Source organism: Pseudorca crassidens, chromosome 12, assembly GCF_039906515.1.
Source record: "Pseudorca crassidens isolate mPseCra1 chromosome 12, mPseCra1.hap1, whole genome shotgun sequence".
Lineage (NCBI taxonomy): Eukaryota > Metazoa > Chordata > Mammalia > Artiodactyla > Delphinidae > Pseudorca > Pseudorca crassidens.
Genome location: NC_090307.1, coordinates 57,586,599 through 57,603,610, shown reverse-complemented (window position 1 = coordinate 57,603,610; position 17,012 = coordinate 57,586,599). Strand labels below are relative to the sequence as shown.

The 17,012-nt window shown below is 42.5% G+C and overlaps 1 protein-coding gene across 3 annotated transcripts; it reads right to left on the bottom strand.

Moving 5' to 3' along the window:
* Positions 1-2,701: 2,701 nt before the first annotated feature.
* On the bottom strand, positions 2,702-16,879 carry LOC137203450 (myosin regulatory light chain 12B). Of its 3 annotated transcripts, none has more exons than XM_067699595.1 (4): positions 16,720-16,879; positions 7,704-7,899; positions 4,055-4,216; positions 2,702-3,193 (listed from the first exon to the last, which is right to left on the bottom strand). In XM_067699595.1, the coding sequence occupies exons 2-4, from the start codon at positions 7,882-7,884 to the stop codon at positions 3,021-3,023; spliced, it is 516 nt and encodes a 171-aa protein (XP_067555696.1). In that variant the 5' UTR covers positions 7,885-7,899; positions 16,720-16,879; the 3' UTR covers positions 2,702-3,020. The 3 variants fall into 3 exon arrangements, with proteins under 3 accessions (XP_067555696.1, XP_067555699.1, XP_067555697.1); XM_067699598.1 differs by lacking the exon at positions 16,720-16,879 and adding an exon at positions 16,547-16,558; XM_067699596.1 differs by lacking the exon at positions 16,720-16,879 and adding an exon at positions 11,116-11,408.
* Between the last annotated feature and the right edge of the window lie 133 nt (positions 16,880-17,012).

The following is a 17,012-nucleotide window of genomic DNA, read 5'->3' as shown; positions in this document are numbered from 1 at the left end:
ACTGTGTACTTTATATATAAAGTTGAGCAAGTGGGATAACGTCTATAACTCAGTATTCTCACCTGTAAAATGGGATAATAATGCCTACCTCATCCACCTCCTAGAGTTTTGAGGATCAAATGCAATAATGAATGCTTTTAAAATTCCTGTACAATGGTAAGAAACCAGTGGTGTTACTTTCAATAATTATTTTTCTGAGAGGGCAGGTTCAGGAGCTCGACTGACTGGACTCAAATTATGGTCCCATTGGTTCCTACCTGTGTAACCTGGGGAAGTTACTTCTCTGCGCCTCAGTGCTTTATCTGTAGAACAAGGATAATTAAAACAAAACAAAAACCTACCTCAAAGGCCAGTAGTGTACATGCTTAGTACAGAGCAACCATTCAGCATAGTTTTAAATACCTGAGTACAAACACACATTCCAATTGTGTTGGCCAAGGCATCAATTGTCAATTTTAGAGATCATTACTAAGTTGTTCTCAAAAAAGGAAAGATACTAAAATAGAGTTTTCATCATCATCAGTAATATTTATTGAACCAGAGAGGAAAAAGGTCCTAGCTGAGTGCCTTATAGTGCATGCTGGATTCCACTACTCTCTTTATAGATACTATGCATGAAACAGAATGGGTTACGTCAGGTCAACATAAGGCATTCAAGAGACAGTTTTTCTTGTTTTTAATCTTGAAAACTTTTTCAACCTCCCAATGTTCTCAAATCTGCCTTTAAGCAGAGCAAAAGAATAAATGCAGTTAAAATGATGCCAGAGAGCTGGTGACAAGAAAAGGCTGGAACAGAGTAAATAGGTCAGGCAGCAGAGCCACCTGTGCGACCATCTGGAGACCAAGCCACCCTCTTGACTTGCCTGGACCATAGTGATAGCCTCCTAACTGGAAGTCTTCTTGCTGCTACTCTTGCCCTCCATTCTATACTCAGCAGCAAGGTTGAGTTTTTAAAACATAATTCACATTTCTTCCCTGCCCAAAGCCCTGATTTTGCACGTAGACCACGCAGCAAACACCATCCTTATGTCCTTCCCTTGAGCTCTCCCAGTGCTTCCGCCAGCACCTGCCTTGGAAGGACCGTCCCCTGTGAGTGGAACATCCTCCCTGACCTCCACACGGGGATCCTCTTCTCGTGATTCAGATCTCACCTCAGAGGCCCTCTCTGCACTTGCTCAAGTTCTGTGCCCCACGATACTTAGAGGTGCCTTCCTGATCTCCCACTAAGGAGCTGAGCCCCAGGAGGGTGGCGTCCTTGTTTGTCCTGCCCCCCCCCCCAGTTATCCCCAATAGAGAACAGTGCCTGGCACATAACAGGTGACTGATAAGTATTTGTTAATGACAGTCAAGATGATCCCAGTACGCTTCCCCTTCTCCTTCTACACACGGTGACTCTGGTTTTGACACTGCATGTGACTTTACACTTGGAAGTAGAAAAGGGAGCCAGATGTGGATTCTTATTCTTGTGGGACCTCGGACAGGTGCTTTGGCTGTTCTAAACTTCAGCTCTCATATGAAAAGCAGGGATATTACTTGCCCTACTTACCTCATGGGTGGTGAGGATTAGGTCATAAGTGCGAAAGCTCTTATGAACTGCAAAGCACTTCTCTCGTACTAGACCACGAGAGTGGAACTGCTCTTTTTAAAGATGATGAAAAACCTAGAAAAATTAATTGATAGCAAGGATTTGCCTACCACAGCAAGCTCGGAAGCACAAATGTTAAACGACGTGTAAATGCATCGATTTTAAGGAGATAGAATATCAATACATTTAAGAGGGAATAGGTGTTGAACAACGTTGGGAAACTTTGTTTTTAAATGGATTTTTTTCTTTTTTTAGGTTTTTCTCTCCTACTTCTCATATTGCTTGGCCTTGAGGATGTTAAGCGAGCTCATAGCAGCCTTGTCTGTATGGTTTTCAGACCTTCCATCCAGTCTACACTCTACACTATGTGAACCACCTTCCAACTGAAGGCGGTTGGAAGATTATATTGCTTATAATCTTTGGTCCTCTATTTTTCACCTGGATAGAATTTTCTGAAATTCTGTTCCAACAATCAATGTCCCCAAGTTATTTTAAATTTCAGTAATGACTACAAAACTATGTTAGAATGTAATGGAAATATCTTGACCTTTTAGGCATTTGGGGCTTTTCAGAGACAGCACAGTGGTCCCAGAATCCTCACTCTGGAGTGGGGTGCCCTGGCCTGGAGTCCCAGCTCTGACAGAGACTCAGATCAATCACTTGACTCCCTGGTGCTCAGTTCTTCCCCTTGAAATACAGGGCTAATAAAATTCTATCCCACAAGGGTGCTGGGAAGAGTCAATGAAAATCGTCTACATGCAATGCTTTACACACTGTAAATGTTCAATAATAACTATTCTTTTCTTCAGAATTTTGCCTCATGTTCCTAGACTCAAATCAGTAAAACATTCAGCGTTTTCTCAGATACATTCTATATTTATCATTCAATAATTTAAACATCTGACTTACCAGAAGCATGAAAGAAACTAAGGTACAACCAGTTTTTACTGTATAATGATGTTATTTAACTTATACTGAAGAACACTGTCCCATACATGTGAACAATCAGTTTTACTATGGAATCTGAATTATACGAACTTGAAAATCTAAAAAAGGACTACCCCCAACTACCAGTTATTTAACTTTCCATTATATTACATCTGAGTCAGCATAATCTTTATTTCAAAATAGCATTTTTATTATATAAAAATGTAAAAATCCAGCAAAACCAGAAATACCGGATATATTTTCCTGGGCTTTCACATTTGTTGATTTTTATTCGCAATGCTTTTTCTCAATACAATTTACAACCTCATCCCCATTTGCAGTCTGATTATACAAGTGCTAAGTGGCAGAAAGGTCTAGAATAAATACACCAAAAAAGAGGCAAAGCTGTGAAACTAAGTTGCATGCAACAGGTCTATGAGGGGGGAAGTGTCTGGGAAATAAAACAGAGTAAGACAAAGTAATTGGAAAGTCTTAGCTCAAGTTCTTTTCAATCATCTTTGTCTTTTGCTCCATGTTTAAGGATGCGCGTGAACTCAATGTAATTGAAATTCCCCTTTTTGTCAATAGGTGCTTCTCTATACAGCTCATCCACTTCCTCATCTGTAAACCGATCTCCCATCGTGGTCAGCAGCTCGCGAAGGTAATCCTCCTGAATGGTGCCTGGAAGGCAGCAGAAAAAGGGGAGTTGCAAACACTTCCCAGCACTTTAATGATTTGGTTCTCAACTACGTCAATCTTACAAGATATTTCAGAACATACATATTTACCTGAACAATATAAAGCAATATATAACCATATCCTTATCTTTTCCTATTATTTTTAGAGTTCTTTATTAATATTAGATTAAATCATTTACAAAGTCAGTTAGTAGATCATACGCTTACAAAATTAATTTGAAGCGAGTATTTTCCAGAGGAGAAAATAAAAACCTTGTATTTCAGGGATATTAAAAAAAAAAAGGCAGATACCCAGAACAAAAGGGCAGCGTTGCCAAGACCAAACGTGCACGAAGGATGGTGCAGTTTTAATAGGTAGCAAGGGGGAAGGAGGATGCGAGGTGTATGTGAGGAGGCGATGCGCGTGGCTGAGCAGAGGGTTAACGCAGAAGCAAAGGGGAAAACGAGAGAAATCAGAAAACGGAACAGCAGGGCTTTCTTCACACATTTTTAAATAATAAGGGAAAAAAACCGAAGATTTTAATTGTCCAAGTTAGTTAACTATACTTTCTGGTGAAACTTAAAGTTTCTTGAAGCAGTATATTGTCTAAGAAACACTATTTAAAAGAAAATTCTCCCTTTGGCTGCCAGGAAGCTCAGAACCAGATTCAAAGATTAACACCACAAACCGTGTAGCTTTATGGCCTACCCTGTGTTCTAGCCATTCTTGGTCGACTGTCCTATCGTAAATGATAGTTTCCCTCTACTCATTTTTAAAAATTTATATTTTGCTAATCTTTCTCATTCCCTAAAAAGTGTTTCACATAGTCTGGAATGAGGGTGGGCATAAACAAAGAGTGCTCACCAGTTGCTTCTTCATCAAAGCAAGCAAAAGCGTTTCTGATGACATCTTCTGGGTCTGTGCCATTCAGCTTCTCCCCAAACATGGTAAGGAACATGGTGAAGTTTATGGGCCCTGGAGCCTCATTCATCATGGCTTCGAGGTACGCATCGGTTGGATTCTTCCCTAGAAAATCGCACATTTTAACATTTAAGGACGAAGAACTCATTTCAATAAATAATTATTCTGTTATTGTTATGTTCCCCAACATATTTTTAAAAGTTACATCACCATCACACGAAACTAATATTTCAATTAACTTACATTAAGAACATTTAAAAAAGACAATTTTTAACAACATAAAAAAATCTTTGCTACATCATAAATAAAATGCATTCTGGGCTTAGGTTGAATACTGTCCATTCACTGATACTTCCTGCAACTTTTCCTTCACTATTTTTCATTAAAAATAAAACACACACATGAAACTATGAACCAGGTAATGCCACATTACTACATCTTGAATGCTGATAACATTAAAGATCCATCAGGGCATTTCAATACTGGTTGTTTAAAAAATCTAAATATTCATATTTCTAACTGCAGTAAGTTGCCTATAATTGGTATGCTTCAAACAATTTATTTATAAGTTGGTCATTTAAGCTGAAACTATTAGGTTGGTTTAGAACTGGGAGCTCATTTTATTTATTATTTAAAATTAATTAATCAATCTGTTTATTATTTATTTATGGCTGCATTGGGTCTTCGTTGCTGCGCGTGGGCTTTCTCTAGTTGCGGCGAGAGGGGGCTACTCTTCGTTGTGGTGCGCGGGCATCTCATTGCGGTGGCTTCTCTTGTTGTGGAGCACAGGCTCTAGGCACGCGGGCTCTAGGGTGCAGGTTCAGTAGTTGTGGTACGTGGGCTTAGTTGCTCCGTGGCATGTGGGATCTTCTTGGACAAGGGCTCAAATCCGTGTCCCCTGCACTGGCAGGCGGATTCTCAACCACTGCACCACCAGGAAGTCCCTGGGAGCTCATTTTAAACAATGTTATGTTCTATTTGGTTGTCAGACATATCCCCAGATGCTGTTTACTCGTATTGCTGAAATATAGTCTTGTTTAGTATTGTTCATGATGGGAAACCTTAATCTCAGTTCCAACCAAGGACACTTCTCCCTCTTCTGGTATGGTGGTGAGGGAACTCCCCTGACCCTCCCCTCGAAGTTGGGAGAAATTCCCCTGGAGTGGCCACATATGGTGGGAGTAACAAAGAGCTTCTCTTTGTCCTGGCATGTGTGAGGTCCACATGGTGCAGAAAAGCAGCACTGAACGAAGGGTCTGGAATAGTGGGTTTGAATCCCAGTTCTGCCACTGACTGTGTGCCCTGGGACAAGGTGGAAACTGTCTAGGGTTTAATGGTCTAGTTAAACTTGGTATCTGAAAGGTCCCTTCCAACATTAAGTTTGTATGATTCTCCAGGAAAAGAGTATCCATGTCAGCATCTCACTATTATACCCAACTAAGTGCTAATGACAGTCAAGTCTAGAATTATGGTTCATATGTAAGTTTTACTCCCAGGAATCTGGGTGAAATTTAAGTGCCAAGTTGGCATCTGTCTTCCTGCATTACAACCTTCACTCATTATACCTATTCAACATATCGATACAAAATTAGCCCAAAATTAATCTCAAGATTCTTCGAGTAAGTGAAAGTAGCTAAAAAGGACTACTTTTCTACCTCCAGATTTAACCCGACTCTCTTGCAGCAATTTTTGGGGGTAAAAAGTGTAACCCAAAGGTGTCAAGAGAACATGGGTACGAAAAAGACACAGGGATTTAAAATGAATTGGCTTAGGCTAAGCACCTATGGACCCATTCAAGGCATCTAATATAATTTGTTGATTTAAAAGGTAAATATGTATCTCTAAAGGCATGGCATTCCCCAAAATGGAAGTTCCCCAAAGTCTCTTACTCTACCATCACTCATTCATCCAACAAAAATTAACTGAGCATCTACTAGGACCAGGGGATAGGCTTGAGTGTTTGATCTTTGTAATACAACTCAGGCCCTCAATTCTCCTCGGTGGCCTTCTTCAGTAGTGACCTGCTCCCCAAAGGACACTTAGTACTTAGCTATTCAGAGTGTGGAAAAGACTGGCACCCACCCCACCTGCAAGTCAACAAGTCAGATCAGTATCTTGACTCAACTCTCACTGTGAATAAAGGCCATGTTGCAAGACTCAACTCTCACTCTGAATAAAGGCAATGTTGCAAAATGTTAACAGCTCGTGAATCTGAGTACAGGATGGATGCGTGTTCATTACACCGTTCTTTCAACTTTTTATAGGCTTAAAAAATTTCAAAATAACACACTAGGAGAAAAAAATAACAGAGACGAACAAAATCATGTGGTTACTAAAAAGAAAAAAGTAACAAAATTCTCTCTCTTTGTCCTCTGGCCCTTGAACTGCCCTTTCTGGCTCATGGTCAGACACAGAAACGTTAGAGTGCAGAGCCTACCTGTGGGCCATCCCTGACTTGTGCCCCCTTCCCTGCCCATCATTCTGGCCTATCAAGAACCCCCTGACTTGATACTCCTTTCTTCCAACTGTAAAATCAGTGCCAATTCAGGCAGGACATGGAGGACTTTCCCCTCTTTCCTTAAGATCAAAATAACAAAATCATATAAGGAACAGTAAATTAACACCGACATAGCCAGAATGACAAAGGGCAGTTTATGTTTGCTTTAAATCCTGTATCTTTAAATGAAATATTGCCATTTGCAGCAACATGGATGGGTCTAGAGATTATCATACTAAGTGAAGTAAGTCAGGCAGGCAAAGACAAATGTTACATATCACTTGTATGTGGAATCTAAAAAAAAAATTATTAATCAACTTATTTACAAAGCAGAAACAGACTCACATAGAAAACAAACTTATGGTTACCAAAGGGGAAAGATGTGGGGGGAGGGATAAATTAGGGGTTTGGGATTAACAGATACACACCACTATACAAAAAATAGATAAACAACAGGATTTACTGCATAGCACAAGTATCTATACTTAATATCTTGTAATAAATCTACAGTGGAAAAGAATCTGAAGCTGTACACCTGAAACTAACACAATATTGTAAATCAACTATAGCTAAATAAATGTGTAAAAATAAATCGATAAATCTTCTATCTTTACATTTATTTTCTTTAATTATAAAAAAAATATATAAATTGTGGAAGCCCCCTTCCCTGTGTTCCCTTTTTTTAGGAGCACTGCCCTTCCTCTCTGAGATGGTCGTTATCACTTATGACCGTCACCTCTGTCATATAACCTGTCCTCAACTTTTATTACTTAATACATTATATTATTGTCCACACTTTTTGTTTAAGATTCTGGTATCTTGCCATCTAGTCATCCCCTGGCTTTTCACCTTGTAGACCTATCATATTTAGCTAACAGGAACGGAAGCCTGCCTAGCCACAGTGGCAGCCAGGCCCCCACCCCCGAAGGCATATCCTCTTATGACGGGCCAAGCCTCAGTATGGTGTCTCCCACCCAGCATCTCTCAAGAGGCCTTTGAGACCAGGAGATTAATATCTGTACATCACACAAAAAATAATTCATAAAACGCTAATTATTTTGGGGAAGCAGGAATATTAAGAACATAAAAGTCTACCTAGAGAAGCAAGCATATCATGCAAGTCTTCCTTGTCGATGAAACCATCTCTGTTCTGATCAATCATGTTGAAGGCCTCCTTGAACTCCTGAATCTGTGACTGGTCAAACATGGCGAACACGTTGGAGGTTGCGCGCTGGGGGCGCTTCTTGGTCTTGGTCTTTGCCTTTTTGCTAGACATGGTGGCGGTTTAATCCTAGAGTTAAAAAGGAACATAAAGCAAAACAGAATGCATAAAAACATAAAGCAAAAAAAAAGAATTCACAACACCTAAAGTTAGTGAGAAAAAATATTTCAATGTATTGTAGAATTATTACTTTATTTGGGTGGGAATATACATATAAACTTTATTTCCAATGTCACAATTAAACAGCTAGGACAAAAGCAGTTTTGAAGAAACAGAATAGAAATTATTGATGTGGCTTCATCCCAAACTTCACGAACCTCATTTTTATTAAATGTGAATGAGTTTTAAAGCACATAGCAATAGATCACATTTACCGAGTGCTACTACGTGCCAAGCACTGTTATGAGGGCAGGGGGCTCCCCTAAAGAGAAAGGCTACAAAGCGGACATCTTACTTTCACAAGGATTGTCCCATTTAACCCTCACAACAATCCTCTGCAGTAGGTACACCTTTTAACTTCATTTTACCACCAATATTGCATAACCTCTCTGAGCCTTGGTTTCTTCCAAAAAATGGTCTGAAAACCAGGGAACCTCACTCGACCCTCAGTTTTACAGCGAAACACAATATCTACTCCAATGCAAGTGAGAATTAAATGAGATAACATATGCAAAGAGACTAGTATAGTTACTGTAAGGTGCATGCTCAAAAGGCTCTCATTTAAAAAAAAAACATCAATGGGACTTCCCTGGTGGTCCAGTGGATGAGACTCTGCACTCCCAATGCAGAGGGCCCAGGTTCGATCCCTGGTCAGGGAACTAGATCCCACATGCATGCCGCAACTAAGAAATCCGCATGCTGCAACTAAAGATCCCGCGTACCACAACTAAATATCCCACATGCCACAACTAAGACCCAGTGCAGCCAAAATAAATAAATATATTTTTTAAAAAAATCATCAAAATGTATCTTTAGTCTTGTATCCCTTCTAGCTACATCCTCATTTCCCCTTTCCCTTGACAAAACTTTTAGAATAGTACTCTACTACTCAACTCTCTCCATTTTCTCATCTTCCCAATCACTCCTCAATTCTCCGTAATACACCTTTAGTGGTGGCCCGATACTCTACTGAAAGCCACCAATGTTTTAAATGTCAAAAAGAATGGACACTTCTCATTCCTTTTTTTCTGGGCCACCACGTGGCTTGCAGGATCTTAGTTTCCCAACCGGGGACTGAACCCGGGCCCTGGCTGTGAAAGCTCCGATTCCTAACCACTGACCGCCAGGGAATTCCCTTCTCATTCCATTATTTGCAGTTTTAAATGATGTAAATAAATACAACACAAAAATACTCCTGGCTTTGGAATCAGAAAAATCTTGAGTCTGAATCTCAGCTTCACCATTTCTTGAAAACCCATGGACATCAGAATAATTGTTTGCTCCACTGTCGTTCGTATTCAATGTTCACAACTGCCCTATGAGGTAGGTAATACCTAGGTTAAAAAAAAAAATCAACGGCCCTTGTAAGAGAGGTGTGGCCTCTGTCCTCAGCTCCTGGGAGGTAATCTCTACGCTCTTAGAATGTTCTGCCTGGTATATCTGGGGTCTTGGGTCACACCAGAGAGTCTAACAATGTGATTTATCATGGGGGCTCTGGGTGAGGTGTTAATCAGCTTGGCCTCTAGAGGAACTGGAGACTGAAGTCAGCCTAGGAGTGGGGACAGTATCTAGGGGACAGAGCCGCAGTAAAAACTATGGCTATGAGGGGTCAAGCAAGCTCTCTGGCAGGCCATACTCCATGCTCACCGCCACGCCTTGCTGCCAGGAGAGGTCAACACTGCGCATGGAGAGGACCACTGGAAGCTAAGCATTTGGAATTCTCCTGGACTCCATACCACGAGTCTCTTCCCTTGGTTGACTTTAATCTGAATCCTTTTACTGCAGTAAACCATAACCATAGGTGTAACAGCTTTCAGTGAGTTCTGTAAGTTCTAGCGAATTACTGAACCTGAGGGTCGTCTTGGGGAACGAAACTTGGAATTGGTGTCAGAAATGAGGGTGGCCTTAGGGACCGTTCTCTAACTCTGCAGCCTCGCAGTGTGAAAGCAGGTGACTGGTGAGGGCAGTGGCTGGGCAAGGGAATTCTGGACCTGGGTCTCCGGGACTTCCGGTCTTGGACTTTTAACCTACATTGTTTTAGTTTGTTTGCAGTTTTTTTTTGTTTTTTGCGGTACACAGGCCTCTCACTGTTGTGGCCTCTCCCATTGCGGAGCACAGGCTCCGGACGCGCAGGCTCAGCCGGCCCAGCAGCTCCGCGGCATGTGGGATCTTCCCAGACGCAGGCACGAACCCGTGTCCCCTGCATCGGCAGGTGGACTCTCAACCACTGCACCACCAGGGAAGCCCTGTTTGCAGTTTTGAAGCACGTCAGCCTTAGAGTCCTTACTTTAACATTTCAACTCCTTCCCCTCCGGGCATACATGGCCTGAGTAAATGTTAATTTCTTCTCCTTCCTGTAACTAGCTAGTCATGTGACCTTAGTTACATTGAAGGTTCAATCGGAGACAGAATGTGGTCCACTAGCAAGGCACTTGACTCTGCTTTACTTCTTCCTCACATTCCAAAACTGCTGGATTAAAATTCTTTCTCATGCTAAAAATTCTATGATTCTATTTCTTCAAGATTCAAAAGATATAAAAGACAGTAGATCTGAAGCCAAGAATTAATTCTCTCCCTCAGTATCAGCAAACTATGTCTGCAATAGTCATTTAGAAAAACCTCCCAAAGAGAAAATCTTTATTTTTAAAAAATAATCAGTTGTTACATGCAAACGCTACAGCTAACCCAAAAGTATATTATATTTAAACATTTTTGAAACTTAGTTGGAGTTCTCCAAGAAGCTGATGCCAAGAAGAGACTGCACATGCAAGGATCTTTATTATGGAAAATGCCTGGGAGCGAGAATGAGGAGGTAACCCAGTAAGGCTAGAAAAGCCGTTATACCGTGAGCAAGTCTGAGCCGCCACTCAAAACCTGTTACAGAGCAGGTATGGCTCAATGAAATGACACCATGATCTCTTTAAAAAGAAAAACAGTTTACGTCTTCTCTGTACTTCATTTAAAACCAGTGCACATTTATATTTGTATATAAATATACAAAGTACACACAGAAAATATCAACTGATAAGAAAACCTCAGCTGAAAAGTGAGGCAAGGTTGTTGCAAAACAGTCAATCTAAAGAGAACTCTGGCGCCCAAAGAATCTACCACCCTCTCTGTCCTTACCTTCTGAGATACGTATCTTGGCTTTCTCCATTTCTCACTTCCCACTCATCACAATCTGGCTTTCTCTTCTCTATTTGCAAGTGCTTTCCAATTGTCAAATCTGGTCTAAGTCTCCTTGGACCATTCTGCTATATTTGACACCGTTTTATCCCTCTTCTCTTCAGGCCTCAACAACTCTTGGCCTTGATGAACTGTAACAGTAGAAATGAACTGTCCCAATGGAACGAGATCCCAAGGTTCCCAGCCTTTAAGACTTTACACTCTAACAAGGGAGACTCCTGAAGATCACATTTAGTTTCAGTAAAATGCTGTATTTGACTCGGTGACACCAACCTCCTCTCAGTTCTATTTCTATGCCTGGTCCTCCTCCATTTTCTTGTTAGGCTCTTATCTTCTCCACTCACTTTAATATTCACATTTCCGAGTATTCTCACAGTCCATGGCTTATTAAATTCTTTTCACTCTGTGTTCCTTGGATGATCTCATCGGCTCTCACTGTTCTGACAACACCTATGACTCCCACGTCTGTATCCTCAGGGCTGACCCTTCCCTTGAGCTGTGGAGTCAAACAGCCAATTGTGCTTGTGAAAGGCACCCATTTTCATATCCCAGACATTCAGAATCAACATGTTAGAAACAAAATTCATTATCTTCCCCTCCTAAACTTTCTCAACTTTGTTTCCTGTCAGTTAATGGCACCATCGTTTACGCCCTCACCAAGCCAGAAACATGCAAGTCATCCCTGACTCATCCCTCTCACTGATGAACCAAGCCTGCCTCTTAAATATTCATCAGACTTGCTCATCTTCCTCATTCTTCTGCCACCACCCTATGCTGGGCCCTCATCACCTCTTTGGGTAGAATATTTCATTGGCCAACTAACCAACCTCCTTGCTTTTTGGTCCCCTCTAGACTATCCTTTATCTTCCAGCCAGAGGTGTGTAAAACATGAATACGACCATATCATTCCCTTTTGAGAAATTGTCGGCTCTCCACTGCCTACAGGCCAAAGTACAAGTTCCTGAGCATGACACACACACCTTTCCCTGCTCTAGGATGACCTTTCAGCCTCATCGCTAGCCATTCTCTGCTTTGTACTTTTCCTTCAGCAACACCAAACTATTGGTACTAGTATGTGCCCAAGGCACCATGCAGTTTAACTCATGTATTTGTTCTCGCTATTTTTCTAGCCCCCAAATGCCTTAGGACCAGAGAGAATTAAAAGTCTACTCAACTTATGGCTACTACCATTTGCTGAGTGACTCCTATGCTAGGTACTCGGGTGCACTAAATTCAACATGCCTGCTTTACACATGGAGGAACTGAATATCAAAATATGTTATTAAACAACTTGCCCAAGGTCACCTGGTGGCAGAGCTAGAATGCAACGCCATTTGTTAAAGGTGATTTTACCTATATATTTTTTTACCTCATACAATTCTGCTAGTTATTTTTTTTACCACAAAAAATTTCTTAAACTTTCAATACTTACCAATATAGTCCAACACTGATTTCTGAGCAGCTACTTTCCTCTAAATTTAATTCCTAGTGAAACTCTGTTTTCAAATAAATTCAAACTATGCTGGGGAAACCAATGTATAGACTAGAAGTGCACAGTGGAATGGGAAGAAAATAAGATATGAATGGCCTTCCCTGCAACCGTGCAATTGGGTTTATCACATGGCAGTATTTCCTATCAGTCATGGCTTTGGTTTGGGTAAAGGCTTGAAATCTTTACGTACGACTGTGAAATTACTACTTGACCTATAAATATTAAAGGAAAAAAACCCACCAAACCCCATCCTTAGTTACAAAAAATATCCATTTAGAACATAGCATATAAGGTAACAAATAAGCCTTAACAGGAATAAACAAAAGTCTTACTTCCTCTTCAAAATTTTTATTTCATTATTTTTGTATATTTCTGATACAGAGTGAACTAAAGGTTATATGTAGTATTTTTAGAGGTTAAAGAAGGGCAGGGATATAGGAATACCGGTATTATAGGTAGTTGTGGTGTCAACACATTTAGGTCATAATCTAAATTTTTGCAAAATCACCTGCTATACTGATGTGCAAATCAAAACATGGGCACTATAACCATTAATAAGCAGAAACTGCTTGTGAACTTCATCCAGGCTATATGGCTTTATTGGAAGCCTGGAAAAGATGCTCATGGAGCATATTCTATTAGCTACCTATGAAACATCTAAGTCAGCGAGGTGCTGCTACCACATGGCGGGTAAATATGGCTCTCACAACAGCTAACCTCTGGTTTCAATCTTGGCTACATTAGAATCATCTTGGAAGTTTTTTTTTTTTTAAGTCTTTGTTACAATATTGCTTCTGTTTTTTTATGTTTTTTGGACAGGAGGCACGTGGGATCTTAGCTCCCTGACCAGGGGTTGAACCCACACCCCCTGCATTGGAAGGCGAAGTCTTAACCACTGGACTGCCAGGGAAAGTCCCATCTTGGAAGTTTTTAAAAAGTGATGTCCAGGTCCTGGTCTAGTACAACTGAAACTGAATGTCTACAGGTGAAGTCTATGAATCTGTATTTTTAAAATGCAGCAGGTGATTCCAATATATAGTGAGGGCTGAGAACCACTGAGTTAAACACTTACAAGGCACTGACCGTGGTTCTGAGTTCTTGGCTGATGCCTTGTAATAACAGATTAATAACAGAAAAACAAACACACCGTTTATTAACACGTATACCTCATGTATACATGGGGAGATACCCAGGGAAAATCCAACTCTCAGAGGTGGCTTAGAACTCTGGCTTAAATATCATCTTCAGCTGAAGCCAAAAGAAGAAAGGCATGTGTGGAGGGGAGAGGCTAGGTATGGAAGGTTAAAAGCACAGCATAAACAAGGGTAAGGCTTCTCTTGTAGATTTAAGTCACGGCCTTCTCCATTAAGAGTCTAAAGTTGTCTCCAGAGAGTAACCTTTGTCCTGCCTGGTAGAGAGGGAAAGAAGAACACCTCTGTAAATGTGTGTCCTGCTTTTAGGCACATTGGGGGAGGGCAAAGAGCCTTTCTTGTGTCTGCTTTCTTCTCAATTGCCTTCAGCTCAAAATAATCTTCATGCCAAAGTGGCATATCTTGGGGTGGCATATTCTGCCACCCTTCATAACTAACAGGATATTGTGAAAATGATGGAGTGCGACTTTGTCATAATATTGTAGATGTTGCTGGTTCTACCATGCTCTTTCAGATCACTCAATCTGGGGAAAGCCAGCACCAGGTCTACAGGGTACTATACACAACTCCACGGAGAGGTCCATGTGGCAGGGAACTGAGGCCTCCTGCCAACAGCCAGCACCAACTTGCCAGCCAGGTGAGTCAGCCATCTTGGAGGTTGATCCTCTTTCAAATGACTGCAAACCCAGCTGACATCTGGACTGCAACTCCAGGAGATCCTGAGCCAGACCAGAGCTGCCCAGCTAAGTTGCCCTGCAATTCCTGACCCTCAGAAGCTCTTTATTGTTTTCTTAAGGTGCTAAGTTTGGGGGTAATCTGTTATATAGCTACAGAAAACTAATAAAGCCGTTGTGTTTCCTTGGCATCTTTAATATTCAATAGGGCAATGCCTTTATTTCAGAATTATAGCCGAAGAATTTTTAAAACCTCAAAGGGGCCACAGCCAAGTTTGCACTGGGTAGGGAAATTTTCTATTCCTGGTTAGCAAATTTTAATTCCTTTTATTCGATTTCTCTCCAAGTTCTGTGGGTTCCTCTTTTAAGTGCAACAGAGTCACCCCTTCCTCAACATTCCCATCACCCCCTGGATATGACTCCGCAAAATATGGCTTTTCTCTATGGTTTACCCATGGTTCAGCATAAACTCCACTGGACTCTCCCCAAGAAATCCATAACAAAAAGTACCTGGAACAAAGAGTACTAATAAGAGTGCTAAATATGTGCTAGGCACTGGTCTAAGCATTTCATATGTATTAATATATGTAATTCTCACAACAACTTATTACATAGGCACTGTTATTATCCCCATTTCTCAAATGAAAAATTAGGGCAAAGAGAAAAAATCATCTGTCTGCAGCCACAGCTAGAAAAACGTAGAGCTTAGACGCAGGATCATACTCAGGAAGTCTAGCCCAGAGCTTGCACCACTAGCTCCAAACATCCTGCGTGTAGGCGGCAGAATTTCTCCACCATGAAAATGTGGAGAGCTGGTTGGGGGTAAGAAGCAAAGTCACCACATCTAAAGTGCGGAACGGGGAAGAAAGACCCCAAAGCTGCCGGCAATGAAAATCATCCCTAGATATATGCTGTCTTCGAATCTTGGGAGAGGGACAACTGGCTCCATTTAGGGGATCCCAGTCCTTTTATCTTTCCTAAGCCCAGCAACCCTCACCTGGGACCTGTCCTTCAGAAGCTGCAGTTCCTCTTGTCCACACTGAGTCTCATTAAAGCATAAATGCGTATCGAGTAGGTCATCACAGAAGCTGTTTTATTCAACAGAGCCAGAACAAACAAGAAGCCGTGCACTTAACCATGAGGAACGTCCACCTAATGCTCAGAGAAAATGGGTGGCAGCAGGTGAACCCCTCAAGTGACCTTGGGCAAATTATCTCACCTCGCTGGGTTTCAATTATAAATCGAAAGATAACCTATAAGTTTCTTTTGAATTCTAAAATGGTACAATTCTTTTCTTACCAAAGGACCACTGCAAATCCGTCCGAAACCAAGGCTGCCAAACTAATCCTCTAAACACCCCTTTCTTCATCTCACTCCCTTAGTGAAGAATCCAAAATGACTCCCGAATGTCTCTTACATAATCTTTCATTTCTCATCAAGTTTGCAAGACATCCGTGAAACGGCCCCACTGATCTACCTATTTCCAACTATTATTCATTACAGTTCTGTTCCGTTCGGGCTGGTCTCCTTTTCACACGACACAATTCACACCTTTTGAGCTTTTGGTCTTGTTACCTCCTACCACAGATACAGCCAGAAATACTAAAGTTCTCCCCACCAGGGCTAAGTCCAAGGCCTTCAATGAGGTCACGATTCTCTTTTTCAGAAAACCTTTCCTGATTTTTGCTATTTGTCCTCTTCTTCAGTCAGCACGAATGAAGTAAATCTTTACAAGATGCAAGGTGCTGCGAAGAGTCACAACTCCTTTGGAAATCGTTACATTTAGCCGATATCAACTCGGCGCTCCGGGCAAGAACCACGCACCAGCGGACCCCTGTACCCCCAAAGCATCCAGCCCTGTGGGCTAAGCAGACACCCAAACCCACCGACCGGGCCGGCGGGGAGCGGGGCTGCGGCCGCCGAGGCGCCAGGTGTGTGAAGCCGTCGGGTGACGCAGCGCAGGGGACAGGCCGACTCAGCCAGCAGGGCAGTTCCCCAGCCCGGTTCCATCTGCCCCAGCCTCCCGTACCCTCGACGTCCAGGGCCGGGCTGGCCGCGGCCGGACCTCCTCGCCAACCTTCCCTGCCCCACCGACAGGTCCCGCAGTCCCCGCCCCGCCCCGGCCGGCCGGCCCACTGGCCGGGGTCTGGCGGCGGCGAGAGGTCGGAGGGGCGGGGCACCGGGGCGGCCCCAGGTGTGTCGCGCGCGGGGGGCGAACGCCACTCACCGCGGCCGGACACCAGCACCAGAAGCCGGACTGCCTGCTCGAGACGAACGAGGCGAAGAACGCGGAACTGCAGCTGGGATGCAGCGTTAGAGCGGCGACACCCGCACTTCCTGCCTCGGGAGGCGGACCGGAAGTCGCACCGGAAGTCGAGGCGGGATCCAACCCCGGGTGGAGGGATGCGCTGCGGTTCTCGCTCCGCTCGAGGCCGAGTCCACCTTGTCCACCTGGGCGCGAGGCTGGGGCCGACGACCACGGCTTGGGTTTTCGTGGTGTTTCTCGGGCCGTGCGGTCTG

Coding starts and splice junctions, on each gene's coding strand:
- LOC137203450 (XM_067699595.1), bottom strand. CDS start 7,884: ATGTCTAGCAAAAAGGCAAAGACCAAGACCAAGAAGCGCCCCCAGCGC. Junction 4,217..7,703: donor TGATATGCTTGCTTCTCTAG/GTAGACTTTTAT, acceptor GCGATTTTCTAG/GGAAGAATCCAACCGATGCG. Junction 3,194..4,054: donor CTTTGATGAAGAAGCAACTG/GTGAGCACTCTT, acceptor GCTGCCTTCCAG/GCACCATTCAGGAGGATTAC.